Below are 18733 nucleotides of genomic sequence, written 5' to 3'. Positions count from 1 at the left end.
TGACATATAATATTGTATTAGTTTTAGGTATACAACATTTTGATTTGATATGTATATGAATTATGAAATGAATACCACAATAAATTTAACTTTCATCACCACACAGAGTTACAGCTTTCTTTTTCTTGTGATGAGAACTTTTAAGATTTACTATCTTAGCAACTTTCAATTTTACATGGTAAATTAACTGACTGTAAAAAAAATGTTCTTTCTAAATCCTTCTGCTGTCTTAACTCTTGGAGTGGTATAGGTAGAAGGCCTACTTAGTGCTATATAGTACAATATTCTGTGTTGTACACAATGCTAGAGAGTTGTGTGAAATTTTATAGTAAGAAGTTTCAGACAATTTTAAAGAAGTATTTCTAATTTATGCCTGTACTTTATCCTTTTATTGATTGAAATTTTTTATTAGAAGCTTTATTTTTTAAAAGAAAAATTTTTTCCCGTAGAAGTTTTTTTTCCCCTTCATTATTAGGCAGTGATGGTCCCAGGGCTCATTTGCTAATTTGCTTATTTCCCTTGTTCATCTCCCTAGCGCTGTGAACCTAGTACATTGTTTCCCAGCTTTTTCGTATATTGGTGTCAGTGTGAATGAATTTGCTTCAGTATGGCTGAGAAGCCTTGTTTTGAATAAGTGAGATGTGATTTGCGGGTGAAGTGAGTTAGGCTTCTGAAAAAGTTATCCTTTGCTATGTTGCTCACGTAAGGAGCTGAGGATTGGTTGTGCTTTTTCAAATCTGCGGGGCCATTGATTTGGGAGTATAATGTGCGTGATGGAGTGTATTGATAAGAGAGATGTGGGAAGGTTGAGGGTCACATGAACAGGAACATCCCTCAAGTCAGGCAGCCTGGACAGGGAGCCAAAGTGAGGAATCAAGAATTATCGCTAGGGCTTCCCTGGTGGCGCAGTGGTTGAGAGTCCGCCTGCCGATGCAGGGGACACGGGTTCGTGCCCTGGTCCGGGAAGATCCCACATGCCGCGGAGTGGCTAGGCCGGTGAGCCACTGCCACTGAGCCTGCGTGTCCGGAGACTGTGCTCCACAACGGGAGAGGCCACAGCAGTGAGAGGCCCGTGTACTGAAACAAACAAACAAACAAACAAACAAAGGAATTATCGCTAGATGGGAGACAGGTTGTGACTACAAAGAGGCAGATGCCAATTCTTTGGTTAGAAACGGATATTTTAGTGACCTGAACGGGGGGAAGGTTGTCAGGTTTACATTCTACACTCTCGGTTCTACACTTGAGTATCCTCAGAGTTATTAAACCTCTCTAGTTAACCAGTCTTGGAAAAAGCACAGCTGTGATAACCTTCCCTGAACTGCTTCATAGGTGTCTGGTGAGAATGAATAAAGTTTCATAATAGTAGTTAATTCTTTTGCTTTTCTCTCTTTTATCGTATTATATCACTTTCTCCTAATGCATTTTCATTACTCTTTTCTATGTTAGTATATTATGTGTCCTGTACCTATTCTTCTTGACCATCCACATTTCAGATTTCCTCTTTCATGTATTACCAAAAATAAGCAGAATAAGAACTTTGTGCACAGAGAGAGAAACTTATTTTTCTTCTTTTCATAAAGAGGCCTCTTAATTTATGCTCTCTCACCCTTTCCTTGAGGAAGCTTTGGGTATTTTTCTCTATCTCCTACTCAAGAGAGTGGAAAACCCCAATATCCTGCATTGTTAGACTTGTTTTTAAAATATGCTTTAGTCTTAGGAAGTGATCCCAAAAATCTTGTATATCGTCAGGGTTCTCGCCTTTTAGGCCAAGTAGTTCAAAGCACAAATTACTTAATATGTAAAAGTGGTCAAGTAGCAGTAGTAGAGGAATTTTTATCACTGTAAGCATGTCTCTGCTTCCCTTGATGGGAATGTTTTTCAGCTAAATCATTTCCCAGTGAAGTCTGCATTGAATGGCCAAAGAGGTCAAATGCATTTGCATGTATTGGGAGGTTGTATTTAATGGAAAGGGACTGCTTGGCATGTCTTTAATATGCATTTAACAATTAGATTGAATCACTTGAAATGAATTCAAATTGGTAAGAGGTGTTTGCCAGCTTATATGCTTTCATAATTTAAAAAAAATTTGTGGATGTAAGCTTGTAACTTGTCAAATAGCTAAAGAGAAATGATAGAATTAAGAGTTTAAATTGAGGCAGCTAAAGCTTTTTCTTTTTGTACTGGAACAAGGACTTGAAAGGAATACTTGACCAGGAAATGGAAGATTGTGTATTTTTCCTATTTATCGGTGTTTAATGATGATCTCTGAAGGAAATGCATAGCCAGCTATATAATGATCACTTTAAGTTCTATACTGTGTTGTTATATCCTTCTGTGATCTTGAGTAGCCCCAAAGGAGCTCAGGCTCTTGACGTCCAGAGGTTTGCCTGTGAGGACTTTGTACTCTTTCTGTCCAATCACTTCATAGCAAGGGCCCTCTGTCCTTCAATGTAGGATGCTGAAGCTCTTACTTTTTCCTCTGTTCATCAGTCTTCATTTGGATATCCCTTAAGACCTACCTTTCCTATAAGTTTAGTGGTGTCTCCATTGTCATTTAGTCCCTAAATCAACCCACGCAGTGGAGCAAAGTAATTACCATCCTTTTAAAGGATGCATTTCTTTACCTTTTGTTTGTTTTCTTTTGATAGAAGACTTTTCTGGTGAGATTGATCATGATATTAATGAATGTGTCAACATTTGGAAGATCTGTATAACTCAGTGAATCAGTATTTTCTAAATGATCAATGCATGATACAGAGTCATACACGAGTAAAAGCTTCATTTAAAGTATAGGATAGACAAATGGAATTTAGGGTAAGAGTATGAAGTGTTTATTAATATAGTTTTATCCTACTGTATAACACAGGGAACTACATTCAATATCCTGTAATAAACCATAATGGAAAAGAAAAAAAAGTAGTTTTAGATTCCACATTGCAACTAACCTTTAAGAAACTGCCACTTGTTGAGTTTTGGTGTAGTATCAAAGAAGAAGATCCAGAATTATTTGAAAAGGCTATTAAAATACTCCTCTTTTTTCAAAGTACATATTTGAATGAGGTTGGATTTTCTTCATATACTTCAGCCAAAACAACATATTGCAGCACTGAATGTAAGAGCACATATGAGAATCCAGCTCTTTAATTAAACCAGACATTAAAGAGATTTGCAAGAATATGAAACAATGCCATGCGTTTCATGAGTTTTTGGGAAAATACAGTTTTTTCATTAAAAAATGTTTTTATGTTAACATGTAGTAGGATTGTTATTTTAAAATGAATTAATAAATATTAAAAAGTTTCTCAGTTTTCATTTTTAATATAGTAAATGTAACCCATATAATTCATATATATAGAAGCTCCTTGGGGTCCTCAATACTTGTTAAGAGTGTAAAAGGTTCCTGAGACTAAAATGTGTAAGAACCTCTGCTGTGGTGCTTAGGCAGGGACTTGGAGTCAAATTGCTTAAGTCTGAAACCTAGTTTTATTGTTTAATACCTCTGTGACCTTGGATGAGATACCAAACTACTTTTGGCCTCAGTTTCCTCACCTATAAAATGGTATAATAATATAACATAGGTTGTCATAAGGATTAACTTGAATATATGAAAAGTTCTTAGAACTTCTATAGTACTCAGCAAGCTATATAATTACTACCTGTTGAACATTCGTAATGTATTGCTGTTTTCCTTTATAGGTGCTAAATTTCTAGATTGCTGGAGATTGGGTGTTTTGGGGTATTGGCCTGGTCTGTTATCAGTAAAGTCCCTGATATCCTTAACTTCTCTACCCCTTTTTCTTCTAAGTCAGTGGTTCTCAACCTTTGCTACATGTTGAATCGCCTGGGGAGCTTTAAAAAACAAACCAACCAACCCCATTACCCAAGATGTACTCCAGATTAACTCAGTTAAACCAGAGTCTGGAGGTGGGCGTAGGGCCCAAGCATTAGTATTTCTAGGTGATTCCAGTTTGAAGATTGATGACCACCACTCTAAAGCCTGAGCATTCAGACCCTCTACCCTGAGATTCTGTCTTTCCCTGCATGTTCTCAAGCGAATTGTAGCTGATTTCTCTCTCACCTCTTGTATCACTGAACTTGGAGGGGGGGTAGGTGTTCATGCTCCTCAGTGCTGCTGCCAAGGAAATGTCATTCCCTCTTCCCTGACCCCACCCCCAGCCTTGAAACTCAGGCCCTCAGGCAATGGGACCCACCACGCCCTCCTTGTTGTTATCTAGAGACATTCTTTCAAGATTTTAGCACACGGCTCACTGTCATTTTCTCAGCACTATTGCTCTTGCCGTGATTCCAGGTGATTTAATATTCATACACATGCTCCTTCCAACACGCAGGCCTCTCAGTTCCTGACTTCCTTTCCTCTGGTGGTCTCGTCCTTCCTTCACCTCCTCAGCCAGGCACATGCTCGGCCAAGGCCTCATCAGTACCGCTGTAGATCACCTCCATCATCTCAGCTGCAAACATCCCATTCTCTGACCACGCCTCGTGTCTTTCCTCTTTTTAGAATCTCAACTCCAGCAATTCTTCCAGCTCACCAGGACCATGGGTCCTACCACCTTTTCACTAACTCTCACTTCCCTTATGAACTTACTTTGCTTTTTCCTGGCTTAACGTCAGTGGTCCATAATTATGATCATTCTTTTGCAAACCCTCTAAGATCTCTTGCCCCTCTTTCTTTTGTACTTACCTGTCAAAATCCCAACCTTTGTTAAATCCAGATTCCTCCCACTCCACATTGCACCCAGGCAAGGGAATTTATGCTAATTGGTCTCACTTAAAACTCATACCTCTAGGGCTTCCCTGGTGGCGCAGTGGTTGGGAGTCCGCCTGCTGATGCAGGGGATGCGGGTTGGTGCCCCGGTTCGGGAAGGTCCCCCATGCCGCAGAGCGGCTGGGCCCGTGAGCCATGGCCGCTGAGCCTGCGTGTCCGGAGCCTGTGCTCCGCAACGGGAGAGGCCACAACAGTGAGAGGCCCGCGTACCGCAAAAAAAAAAAAAGTCATACCTCAAGCTCAGTGGGGCTTTTGGTGCTAATTGGAACGCCTCCTCCATTTCCCCAGTCCATTTATTCCTCCCCCATTTCCCCAGTTCATTTATTGTTTATTGCTCTAAATGACTATTTCACACCTTCTTCTTAAACTTCCCATATCCCCTCCTTCTTCCTCACTCTCAGCTGATGACCTTATTTTAGGGAGAAAACAGTAAGCTCCCGGTAGAGAACCACCACGAGCTCTTATCAGCACTTAGGGCAGCCTGCCTGCATGTGTACTCCTAAGCTGGCCTCTTCTCCTGTACCTACGGATGGACTCCCTGTGCTCATTGCTAGGGCAACCCTCTTGGAGATCCCATCCCTACCTCCCTAATCGTCATCTTCTCTGGTGGAACCTTGCCCGACCTCCCTTTACATCAGCACGTTCCCCCCTCTATGGGGATATTCCATCAAGCTGTAAACATCTGAGCACAACTTTTTCTTGACCCCGCATCTGCCTCTGGTTACCAGTTTGAATTGTCTGTATTAGCTGTCTGCAGTTTCTTTCTACTCATCCTATCTTTAAACCTCCACAGTCAAGCTTCTGTTTCACCAAAGTAGCACTTGCTGAGCAAACTGTTGACCTGTGTCAATAGACCCAGCAGTCAATTGCCAAGCCTCATGTCACTCTCAACACCATTTGACCCAGCCGATCACTTCCCTTTTTTTTTTTTTTTTTTGGTGGTACTTGGGCCTCTCACTGTTGTGGCCTCTCCCATTGCGGAGCACAGGCTCCGGACGCGCAGGCTAAGCGGCCACGGCTCACGGGCCCAGCCGCTCCGCGGCATGTGGGATCTTCCCGGACCGGGGCACGAACCCGCGTCCCCTGCATCGGCAGGCGGACTCTCAACAACTGCGCCACCAGGGAAGCCCTCACTTCCCTTTTGAAGCCCTTCCTTCATCACTTTTCAGGGATGCATGCTTTATTTTTCTCGGTAGCATTTATTACCATCTGATATTGTTTATTATTTATTTTGGCCCACAAAAATGTAAGCTCCTTTAGCAAGGACTTGGCTTGTTCCTGTCACTGCCTAGAACAGTGGCTGATACAGAATAGGTACTTGATAAGTATTTGTTGAATGAATGAGAGCTTAACAGCTACTATATACTTACCAGATCTTTCCCAGCTCCTTTCCTGGTCATAAGCTATCAGAGCCATTCCCTTCTTCTTTTTCTTTGAACTTTGCATTTCCTAATTGTATTTTCCCTCATCTCTACTCCATTCCTATCTTTTTCAGGCTGAACCACCACCATTGTGCTTATATTTTTGTGGAGTGCTAATGTTTACAGAGCATTTATTTATGTCTGGAATTACGGATGCACATGGTCTGTGGATCTGAGTTGAATGACATTAGCTTTTATGCTGAATTTAGGTGCAGAGGGAAAAAAAATTAAAATTATGAAAGACTGTGAAACAAATTCAGTCTTCCAGGGCTAAAATGATGGTCTTCTAGGGTGTTTAGGTTTCTTGTTTTGTTACTACTCTACTTTACACATTACTGTTTCTGCCTACCCACGGTGGAATTCTCCTTGATTTTCTGCAAGAATTTTTAGAAGGCGGGAAAAATCACCAAGCCCAAAAGACCCTTCTAACTTCAGCTCTGAGTTTATCATAAATTAAGAGTAGTCTGTTTCTCTATTAGACTGTTGGTGGGAATGCAAATTGGTTCAGCCACTATGGAAAACAGTATGGAGGTTCCTTAAAAACACTAAAAATAGAGTTGCCATATGATTCAGCAATCCCACACCTGGGCATATATCCAGAGAAAACTCTAATTTGAAAAGATAAATGCACCCCAGTGTTCATAGCAGCACTATTTACAATAGCCGAGACATGGAAGCAGCCTAAGTGTCTGTTGGCAGATGAATGGCTAAAGAAGATGTGGTACATATGTACAATGGAATACTACTCAGCCATAAAGGAGAATGAAATAATGCCATTTGCAGCTACATGGATGGACTTAGAGATTATCATACTAAGTGAAGTAAGTCAGAAAGAGAAAGACAAATACCATGTGATATCACATGTGGAATCTAAAATATGATACAAAGAAACTTATTTACAAAACAGAAACAGACTCACAAACATAGAAAACAAACTTATGGTTAACAAAGGGAGAAGGGGGTGGGAGAGGGATAAATTAGAAGTTTGGGATTAGCAGATATATATTTTATATATATATATATAATATATATATAAAATAGATAAGCAACAATCTACTGTGTAGCACAGGGAACTATATTCAACATCCTGTAATAAACCATATGGAAAAGAATATGAAAAGATTATATATACATATATGTTTAGCTGAATTCCTTTGCTGTACAGCAGAAACTAACACAACATTGTAAATCAACTATACTTCAGTAAAAAAAAGAGTAGTCTGTTTCTCTTAGATTTTCATTATTCTTTTTCTCTATATTGATGTGCTAATATGATACTGGATTTGTGTGAAAATGCATTTGTTACTGGTCTTTTATTTTTGGCTTCTGCAGAACCTTGCCTCCTGGAATCCATCAAATCCTGAATGTCTCTTACTTGTGGTGAAGGAACTTGTGCAACAATATCACCAATTTCAATGCAGCCGCCTCCGTGAGAGTTCCCGCCTCATGTTTGAATACCAGACGTTACTGGAAGAGCCGCAGTATGGAGAGAACATGGAAATTTATGCCGGGAAAAAAAACAGCTGGGTAAGGTTTTTTGAGAATGGGAGAAAAAAGGTCACTTTATCTGTAATAGAATAAAATAATCAATTCAGACATTCATTAATAATAAATCCTGGCCATTTCCTTAGATAAACATGATTTAGGTTGCCCGTGTACTTTCTCAGTCTCACATCCGCAGCCCCTGACTTCTGAATATCTGCGGCTGTGGATGTGAGACTCCAAATTTTACAAACTTCCCGGGCGATATCCTTGAGAAACCAGATAAACATTAATGTCTTTTCAAAACTCTGAATTATGAGACAGTATATAGTATCCCAGTCAGATGAGAGGGGTCGGTAACTCCGGAGGTAGCCAGCTTATATGGATCCTTTTATAATTTCTTTACATTGTATGATCCTTTAAAAATGCAAGTCAGAGTGTATCACTCCTTTGCCCAGCGCTTTCATATCCCTCTCTTCTTCTCTCATAGTAAAAGCCGCAGTCTTTCTAGAGGTGTAAAAAAGCTCTACGTGATTCCTGTCACCACCATCCTCCATCCATCATTCCTCCTCTCTCTTCGTCTCCCACTTTCCTGTCTAAAAATCATCAGCTCCAGCCTCTCTAGCACCCTTGCTGTGCTGCAGACACACAAGATATGCTCCTGCCCTAGGGTCTTTGCATAGCTTTCCCGTTGTCTGGCATATTTCCCCTGGATATTCACAAGGCTAATATCCTTCCTCCTTAATGTTTTTATGCATGTGTTATGTTCTCAGCAATGCCTATATTAATACCCCCATTCTTTTTTTTTTTTTTTTTTTTTTTGCGGTATGTGGGCCTCTCACTGTTGTGGCCTCTCCTGTTGCAGAGCACAGGCTCAACGGCCATGGCTCACGGGCCCAGCCGCTCCGCGGCATGTGGGATCTTCCCGGACCGGGGCACGAACCCGTGTCCCCTGCATTGGCAGGCAGACTCGCAACCACTGCGCCACCAGGGAAGCCCCCCCCATTCTTTTTAAACAACTTTTTTTGGGTATAATTTTGATACCATAAAGTAACTGTTTTAAGTGTAAAGTTTAATGGTTTTTAATAAATTTGCCAAGTTGAGCAACCACCATCAATCCAGTTTTCGAGTGGTTCCATCACCCCAATAATATCCCTCATGCCCATTTATAGTTAATCCTATTCCCACCCCCAGCCTCAGGCAACCACTAAACTAGTTTCTGTCTGTATAGATTTTCTTTTCTGAACATTCATGCACAGGCATACTTGGGAAGTATTGCGGGTTTGGTTCCAGACCACTGCAAATAAGCAAATATCACAATAAAGTGAGTTACACGAATTTTTTGGTTTCCTAATGCATATAAAAGTTATGTTTACACTACACATAGTGTAGTCTATTAAGTGTGCAATAGCATTATTTCTATAAAAAACAATGTACATACCTTAATTAAAAAGTACTTTATTGCTTAAAAAATGCCAAATATTGTCTAACAACACGGAAGGTTTACAAACCTCCAATTTATAAAAAATGGAATATCTGAGAAGGACAGTAAAACGAAGCACAATAGAATGAGGTATACCTGTGGTGGAATCATACAATATGTGGTCTTTTATGACTGGCTTCTTTTACCTTACATAATGTGTGTGGGGTTCATCCATGTTGTAGCATGTGTCAGTACTTCATTTCTTTTTGTGGCTAAGTAATAGTCCATTTGATGGGCATACCACATATCCATTCACCAACTGATGGGCATTTGGGTTGTTTCTGCTTTTTGACTGTTATGAATAATGCTGTATAAACATTCATGTGCAGGTTTTTCTAACATCTCTTCTTAAAATTGTAACTTGTACACCCTCCCCCGACCCTGACCCTGCTCTACATTTTTTTTTGCATCTCTTTTTAACAAACTATATAATCAACATGTTGTATTAGTTATATGTTGCCGCATAAAATAATCATACCAGAATTTAGTGGCTTAAAGCAATAGCATTTATTATCATAAATTTTGTTTGCCAGGAATCTGTGTAGTCCCTCTGTTTGAGGGTCTCTCACAGGCTGCACTCAAGGTACTGGCCAGGGCTGTAGTCACTCAAGGCTCAACTGGAGAGGGATCCATTCTAAGTTCATTCATGTATTTCTTGGTACCGTTCAGTTCCCTGTGGGCTGTTGACCTGAGGGTCTCAGTATAGTGCTGCCTGTTGGCTGGAGGCTGCCCTCAGTTCCTTGCCTCTTCTTAGGGCCTCTCCACAGGGCAGCTCATAAAATGGCAGCTGGCTTCACCAGAGCGAGTAAGCAGGAGTGAGTATGTGAGCAAGACAGAAGTCACAGTCTTCATAACCTAATCTCAGAAGTGACATCTCATCAATTTTGATGTATTCTGCTTGTTAAGTCCAGTCTACACGCAGGGGAGGCATTACATAAGAGTGTGAATACCAGAGATCGCTGGGAGCCTACCACACTTATTGTGTTTATTGTTTGTTTGTCTCTCCCCAGCGGAATGTAAAATTCCACCAAGGCCAAGATCTTTGTTCCGTTCACTGGAAATATAGTAAACGCCTAGAACAGTGCCTGCCATATTGTTTACATTCCGTAAACATTTGTTGAATGAATTAATTAATAAACTCTAGTTTATTTAAGCACAGAATAAGTTTAGGTTCCCTTCTCTGTGTTAATTCTTTTAGATTTCACTTAGTCTTTCTTTTCTGAGGTTAAATATACCTTTCCCCTTTTGTTCTTCAGCTCTTTCTCAAAGGACATGTTTTCCAAGGTTTTATACATGGTTAATGCCTTTGAATTAGTAGGACTAAAATTAACCCTTGTTACAAATCATCCTGTGTTCGGTTCAAGGTTTTTTTGTTATTTTGTAAATTTATTTTGCTTATTTTACTGTGGTAAAAGACAAAATGAAATTTACCGTCAACCATCTGTAAGTACACAGTTTAGTAGTGTTAAGTATGTTCACGTTGTTGTGCAATAGATCTCTAGAGCTTTTGCATCTTGTAAAACTGAAACTCTACCAATTTAAATGCTAATTCCTCTTCCCTCCAGCCCTTGGCAGCTACCTTTCTACTTCCTGTTTCTATGATTTTTGACTCCTTTGGAGACCTCATGTAAGTGCAGTCGAACAGCATTTGTCTTTTTGCGATTGGCTTATTTCGCTTAGCATAATGTCTTTGAGGTTCATCGTTTCATCCATGTCGTAGCATGTGACAGGATTTCTGTCCTTTTTAAGACTGCCTGGTATTCCATTGCATGCATACGCCACATTTTGTTTATCCATTCATCCATCAGTGGACATTTGCATTGCTTTCACCTCTTGGCTATTGTGAATAATGCTGACTACACATGGGTATGTACAAAGATCTTGCTTTGAACTCTTTTGAATATATCCCCCAGAGTAGGATTGCTGGATCATATTGCTAATTCTATTTTTAATTTTTTTTGTGGAATCTCTGTACTGTTTTCCATAATGGCCTCACCATTTTACATTTCTACCAGTAGTGCAGAGTTCAAGGTTTTAAACTATTGTTTTGAAACTTTAATCTGTTCGTGTGGATAGTAAGGAAAACTTTATTAAACTTAGTGTATCCTCTAATCCCAACATTTTTCTTATTAAAAAATCAACTTAGTTGTCCTCTCAAAAGAGGTGTTAGGTTAATTTGACATGACTTCTTGGTGAACCTGTCTGTGTTGTCTTTAGTGCCGATAGATTCCTTTAAAGACATGATTGGAATCACTGTCAAGCTAATTGGTCTTTAGTTTTTAGGATTTTCCTTCCCTCCTAATTCCCCCTTTTAATATTAAGGCTGAATTTAGGTATATCCAGTTTTATGGTACCATTTCTGATCTAAGAATTTTAAAAATTATGTTCATTGGCTCAGCTAATACTTGAGATATAGTTCTTCTGAGTGTAGAAGTTTAAATTCATTTAAAATAGCTAGGTAGTTTGAATTTATAGTATATTTAAAACTTCTCATTTAATGCTATTGATTCTCCATTCTTTAAACCTACTGCTGCTACATTTGCCCCAGTTTATTTTGATATACTGTTAAGTAATTTGTAAACATTAGGGCAATGATTATGGACTTAGGGGAAGTAAAGAAACTGAGAATCCTGTAACGAGGCAAGGTGGACAATTAGAGGTTAAGCTTGCAGCTGACCAGCCCTAGGGAGGGCCCAGTGGAAGCAGGAGCCGAGACTCTAGAAGTAAAAATATAGGCATGTGAGTTAGTTCCTGGTCTAGAAACAGGGCATAAAGGTGAGTCTTGCAGGATGAAACACATTTGAGCATGGCATGCTGGTTCAGGAATATGTTAAAGGACAGCTTGCTAATGGAAGACAAATCCAGACCAAGAATTTGGGTGACAAACACGGGACCCTAGCAGAAAGAAAGCAGTTTGGTTTTGAGCCAAGATTTTTTGAATCAGGGACTGTAATAGTTTCCTATTGCTGCTGTAACAAATTGCCACAAACTTGGTAGCTTAAAACAACACAAATTTATTATCTTACAGTTCTGGTGTTCAGAAGTCCGAAATGGGTCTCCCTGGACTAAAATCAAATTATCGTCCAGGCTGCGTTCCTTCTGGAGGCTCTAGCGGGGGACTGTTTCAGGGCACTGAAGAAACTGGCTGATGTGCTTCAGAGATGTTATCTTTGAGAAATTATGGGGAAGCAGAAAGGTCCTAGGGATTGTAGAAAGCAAAAACATACTGGAGATTTTTGAAAGAAATTACACTCAGGTCTTTAGGTGGATGATTTGCATACATTTAAATAAGAATGCAATAGTCAGTTGGAACAACAGCTGGGTAACTAAGAAACAGTCATGGCAAACTTACTTTATCCTTTTAAGGAAGGTGAATATTATTGACTTAGATTATCTAATTTTCAGTAAAACATTCAGTTGTTCTCCCTTAGTATTCTACTGACTGTGGGCTCCTTTCTTAGTTGTCTGAATCTATGGAAGAGCTCCACATAAAAGATTGGCTATACCTTTTGTCAGCCATCAGGTGTTTGTGGAATGTCACAGGGCTTCTCCTTTGACCCCGTTTCATTGTTTTATTAGGTTATTGAAAGGCATGCTTTTCAGTTTTTCTGATAACACAGAGCTTGAAAAGATAATTATTATGAAGAACTACAGAATCAATATTTAAAATTATTTTTATAGTTATATGCACTGGAATGCTGCACCATACCTATAAGATATAATTTAGTAGGGCTAAGCTGGTATAGGACTGATATGGAAAGTCTGCTATGCTAGTTGGAGTAAAAAAAAGCAGTCCTGGCTTTTGCTCTTGAAGGTGTTAGAATCCAGTTAAGTCTCAACACATATTTGTAAAAAATGAAATAGCAATGCTGAACAGATTATCTCGGATGGAATGGACTGCCTGTACATGAATTCAGAAGAAGAGCCAATCACTGAGAAACGGAGTGACTAAGGAAAGTCTTCACTGATGAGCCAGAACTGACCTAGGTCCTAAAGGAAGGTGGACGTAGACAGCACTATAGGAAGAGGAGGTCAGGGGGTTATATGGTTGCAGAAAAACTTAGAGGCATAGCATACGTGGGGGACAAGAATTATAAGCATACATATGACTGTTTTACTGATTAGTAAATCATATCTATTATGTCTTTTTGGACTATTGAAGCAAGAGGACATTTTAATATGAAAAAAATGATATAGGAAATAAAATATGAAAATTAATATATTCTCTAAATAAAATATTATGAGTCAATTTGTTCTTCCTGGGCTAAATGTGAATCCATGTATTTTGATTCTCCTGATTCCACTAGTCCATCTGATAAATATTTTCTGTAATGAATCCAAGACTGTGCATAATTATTGAATACCTTTGGATTACAACATCCTGTGTTCATTTGAGAGGATGGTGACTTTTTGTTTTCGTCTTTGCATCACGGAGTTTTTCTTTCTGGAACATGTGTTTACGTTCTTAACCTTCCATTTCTGCTCTAAAAGTAAGAGGCTTTTAAAAACCTGCTTTTAAAAAATGCCTCTTCCATTTTACTGTCAGCTGGCAAAAGGAAAAATTTAAAAACCATGTAGTAGAAAGAGGGAGAGGGCTCTGATCTCTTGTCAGCCTTCTGACAAGCATATTAATTTGAAATACAGTGCTGCCTCCACACCACTGCAGACACTCTTCTTTTTCCTCCTCAATTTCCAGTTAGAGGATTTCAGCAAGTGCACATTTGAAAGTAAACATTAAAAAAACAAACAAACAAAAAACCAACACAAACTCTTTATTAATTCTTTACCGTGGTCTTTTTATGAAGTCATCTCTCGTATTGCTTTGTCCATCTCCTTTAGTAAGTAGAGTTTTGAAGATTGTATTCTTAGTCTATGCTGGTTTTATAATTTTTAGTAAACACCAATTTTTTTTTTTAGTTGGGAGAAAACAGATGATACATTGGGATGCAAGCTTACCTGTTCAGAATGAACAATTCTAATGTACCTGCATGATCAGAATCATTTTTAAAAGATATATTAAAATATTTAATTTTAAAAGATATATTAATTAGTTATAGATTCACAAGAAGTTGCAAAATAGTACAGAGAGGCCTTGTATACCCTAACCTGGTTTCTCCCAGTGGTTATTTTTTACATAACCAAGAGATTGACATTGGTACGATGTATGTGTATGCCATTTTATCACATGAGTAATTTCCTGTAACTACCACTGCAATCAAGATACAGATTACCACAAAGATCTTCCTCCTGCTACTTCTTTGAACAGAGTTATTAAGATTAGAATTTTAATTTCAATGAATGTCACAATGTAAGCTATAGGTGTTAAAATTGTATATACTGTTTTGCTACAACATATCAAGATAAAGGTACATTATAAGTTTTCTCAATGGGTAAAACCTAAGGTCTCACTTTATATTGTATCTGTCAGCTGCCTTGTCAGCATTTCCTGCGTGTGTCTGTTATAGCTAAAGAACCACAGTCTGTTAATGGTAAGAGTGCAGTAAGCAAATTTGTGAATTTTTCTTTGGCCTTTTTTTTTTTGTGGTACGCGGGCCTCTCACTGTTGTGGCCTCTCCCGTTGCAGAGCACAGGCTCCGGATGCACAGGCCCAGCGGCCATGGCTCATGGGCCCAGCCACTCCGCGGCATGTGGGATCTTCCTGGACCGGGGCACGAACCCGTGTCCCCTGCATCGGCAGGCAGACTCTCAACCACTGTGCCACCAGGGAAGCCCCTGGCTTTTGTTTTAATTCCCAGAACTCAAAGTTAGTTTATCATCCCTAATATTTTGATTAAAGGCATTTGTCTTTCCTGTCGTGAAACGAAGGTTTTGAGATGTTCTAAAGCCACATATTTTACATATTAATGATCACCAGTGGGTGATCTGTGAGATAAAACGTTTTCTTAGAAACCGATTTTTTCCTTTTGTGGGCATTTTCTTAATAATGATAACATGTTGGAGAATGTGAAACAATTCCCCTTTTTTGTTGTACTTGACCACAAATCCCAGTAAGATTTTCAAAATTTATGGTTTATAAATTAAACTCTGGCAACATTTAAAAATATGAAAGGAGCCATTTCATGATAGCTCCTCATTTGAGTTAATGACTTGATGCTTCTGTCACCCCATCTTGCTGTGATATTACATTTGAAGGGAAAGTATATGAGCACTGTTAAAAGGTAAACTGAGACATATTAAAATTTTTAAGAGTTTATTTGAGCAAACACTGATGCAAGGTGGTTAGGAGCGTTCCACTGATAAGAGTTACAGGCAAGGTTTTTACAGAGAGGAGTTGGACGCAAAGCAAGGAAATTGATTGGCTAGAGCTGAAGTGGTTGCATTTTTTGGGAAAAACTAGTTGGCTGTTTGGGATTGGCTGTTCTTCTTAACCTTGAGCCATTTACAGGAATTGATTCTGGCTTAAGTTGGCTACCAAGGCATTAGAGCCGCCTCATTCTTATGGCCTCATTGCTTGATTACTTTTAGAGCAGTGTGCTTAGAGTGTAAGCTCTTCTAGGGCAGAGGCCATGTAGAAATGTGTTGGAGACAGAAGTGATCTGGGAGGTGGGAGCTTTGGATTCTAATTCTATCATTAGTTGTATTTAAAAAATGTTTATTTATTTATTTTGGCTGTGCTGGGTCTTAGTTGCGGCATGCATGCGGGATCTAGTTCCCCAACCAGGGATCGAACCTGGGCCCCTTGCATTGGGAGTGCGGAGTCTTACCCACTGGACCACCAGGGAAGCCCCTGTCATTAGTTTTTGTGTGTGTGTGACTAAAGCTTTTCCCTGTGTCACTTTGCTGGAGATAACTACTCTGTCACCCCAACCTTGACACAAAGATTAAATTAGATCCCCTGTGTGTGAAGCAAACAAAATTAAGCAAACGGTGGAGTTGTGTAATACAAAGTATTATTGTTATTATTATTAGCCTTCTTTTGTATATGTATGAAGTAACTTATTATAGTAGTTGCTCAGTAAATGTAGTTCAGTGATTGCTCCTGTCTTATCTCTGAAACTGCTGTTAATCATAAAGTACCATATGTGGACCAGTAGAAGTTGACATCACCAAGGTGCAGATTAAGTATGGAAAACAAGGAGAAAGGGAGAGTTACTTTTTAAGAAGGAGAGTGTCGCTTATCTTTCCAGGAGCAGTTTTGGTGGGGTTCTGAGGTTGGGGGAACAGATTTCAGGGTATCAGCAAGGGAAGTGGTGAAGACAAAGTAAAGGCAGTAAGTTCAGATAGTATTTGGAGGAAGAAGGAAAAAACATATTAGCTGCAAGAGGCATGGGTCCCGTGTTCATTCCCACTAACCAGGTGACATTTACCAACCTTCCTGTCAGGAGTGTTCCAGGTTCATAGCATTTGGTAGCTCAGGTAGCTCTTCAGGTATTTGTGACAGGGAGTAACTAACTTAACATAGGAATTAATGTTAATGGAAAAGTATCTTGAACTGTGCTGTCCAAAACAGGAACCCCTGACTGTGCATAAGTGACTGTTGAGCACTTGAAGTGTGGCTGGTCTGAACTGAGATGTATGCAAGTGTGAAATACACAGCAGCGTTCAAAGAATTGGCACAAAAAATGATCTTGTTAATAATTTTTAATGTTGATAACATGTGGAAATGATAATATTCTGGATATATTGGGACATATTATTAAAATTAATTTCAGCTGTTTTTCTTTATCTTTTTATTTTATTTTTTAAGAAGATTTATTTATTGTTTATTTAATGTTTACTTCTGGCTACATCGGGTCTTAGTTGTGGCACGCAGGATCTTCATTCAGGCGTGTGGGATCTTTCTTCATGGCACGCAGGTTTTCTCTCCTCTAGTTGTGGTGTGCAGGCTCCAGGGTACGTGCGCTCTGTAGTTCGCAGCACATAGGCTCTCTAGTTGTGGCACGTGAGCTCAGTAGTTGTGGCGTGCGGGCTTAGTTGGGATCTTATTTCCCTGACCAAGGATCGAGCCCAGGCCACTGCTGCATTGGAAGGCAGATCCTTTACCACTGGGCCACCAGGGAAGTCCCTCTTTATCTTTTTACATATGGCTGTTAGAAAATGTTAAAAAATCTCCAATGGCGTATGTATATATGGCTCACATTTGTGTATTGCATTCCTTCTCTCTATCTCTCTGTCTCTTGGGCAGCACTGGTCTAGAATGGTGGGAGAGGAGGGCGAGAGTACTCAGAGAGGAATCAGAATAGCTGGAGGGGGTCTGGAAGTGGATGGCCTTTTCACCGCTGGCCACGAGGATGGAGTAGGTGTTCAGTGATGCCAGTCAGCCACAGGGAGCAGGGGATACAGGGGGCTTCTCATCATCCCCCTTTAATTTATGCTACTTGGGAGTTATGCTCTGATGGCATTTGACCTGTGGCAGGGATAAACTTGTGGCTCTCCTTTGGAAGGAGTGTAGCATGGTAGTCAAATCTATAATAGTCACTTCTTGAAACTGTCCAGATTTGTTTGTTTGTTTTTAACCACATGGAACTATTATGAGTTGAGCATTATTTAAAATAAATGATCCCATGGCAGAGGCTCTCACAATTTTATTGTTTGCGTAATGGAATTGGATTTTGACCTGTATGTCAGTGGGAGTACTTAGGATCTTGGTCACAGTAGTTTATACCTCAGTTTTTTAGTTTATTCACTAAAAGTAGTGTGTGTGTGTGTGTGTGTGTGTGTGTGTGTGTGTGTGTGTGCACCTAAATTGCTTTATACCTCCAGACATTTAAAGTAAACATGATAGCTTTTCCAATCTTACTGACTTTTAAAAGGACCTTTATTACTGTTTTTTTTAAAAAAATATAATACAAGCATCAGTAGAAAATTCAAGTTTCCTTTAGCAGCAGGGCCAGTCAAGTGGAAAAGACCTGGTTTTACGGAAACATTATGAAACACAGAGGGAATCCTTTGCCTGCACCTCGCACAGCAGCGTGTGAGGGAGGGCTGGAATGGTGCCGCTTACTTGCATTTGTGAAGCCACTTGTTTGTTCTGAGTCTTGGGTGCCCCATTTTCGATGGTATTTAGTTGTTGGGAGCACCCCTTGCACAATTTCCTCAGCGTGAGGAGAACCTACGAGTCTCTCCAAAGGACCAGCTGAGTCTACTTTTTAAAGCCTTCTCTCCACGTAGTGAAAGGAAAAAGATGAAGAATCTTGTATTTGATGTGTTCTGTAAGAAAGCCCCTCATACTTTTTTAGGACTTTTGGGAAATGTACATATAACTCAACCCTGCCTCCCCCGAAGAGTTTCCTAGTTTTTCAGTTATTTTCAATGAATTTATGCTAACATTAACTTTTTCACTGTAAAAACTGTGGAAATAGTGTTGATTAGATCAGGAGGCACCTAAGCCAAACAGAGTTCTTGCTTGGGATTTTGGAGTTAGTTCTGAGAGTGAGCTTGGTCTTGTTATGGGTAGCTGGTCTGTAACATGTAACTCTAGGACCTTTTTTTTCTCATATTATTTAGTCAAAAGAATCAGAAAGTGGTAAATAGAAAGTAAGACGAAGCACAGAGAGAGCAGAGATAAGAGACAGAGAGAAAATTCTGGGGGCATTA

General features: G+C 39.6%; 1 protein-coding gene across 3 annotated transcripts in view; it reads left to right on the top strand.

Moving 5' to 3' along the window:
• BABAM2 (BRISC and BRCA1 A complex member 2) overlaps window positions 1–18733 on the top strand; it is a 444366-nt gene that overhangs the window by 133097 nt on the left and 292536 nt on the right. For all 3 annotated transcript variants that reach the window (XM_060026897.1, XM_060026895.1, XM_060026898.1), the window contains exon 5: window positions 7543–7737. In XM_060026897.1, coding sequence (XP_059882880.1) covers window positions 7543–7737 — 195 coding nt within the window. The remainder of the gene's footprint in view (window positions 1–7542; window positions 7738–18733) is intronic.

Source organism: Delphinus delphis, chromosome 12 (assembly GCF_949987515.2).
Source record: "Delphinus delphis chromosome 12, mDelDel1.2, whole genome shotgun sequence".
NCBI lineage: Eukaryota > Metazoa > Chordata > Mammalia > Artiodactyla > Delphinidae > Delphinus > Delphinus delphis.
The sequence above is the reverse complement of the archived record's forward strand: the minus strand, read 5'-3'. Positions and strand labels throughout refer to the sequence as shown.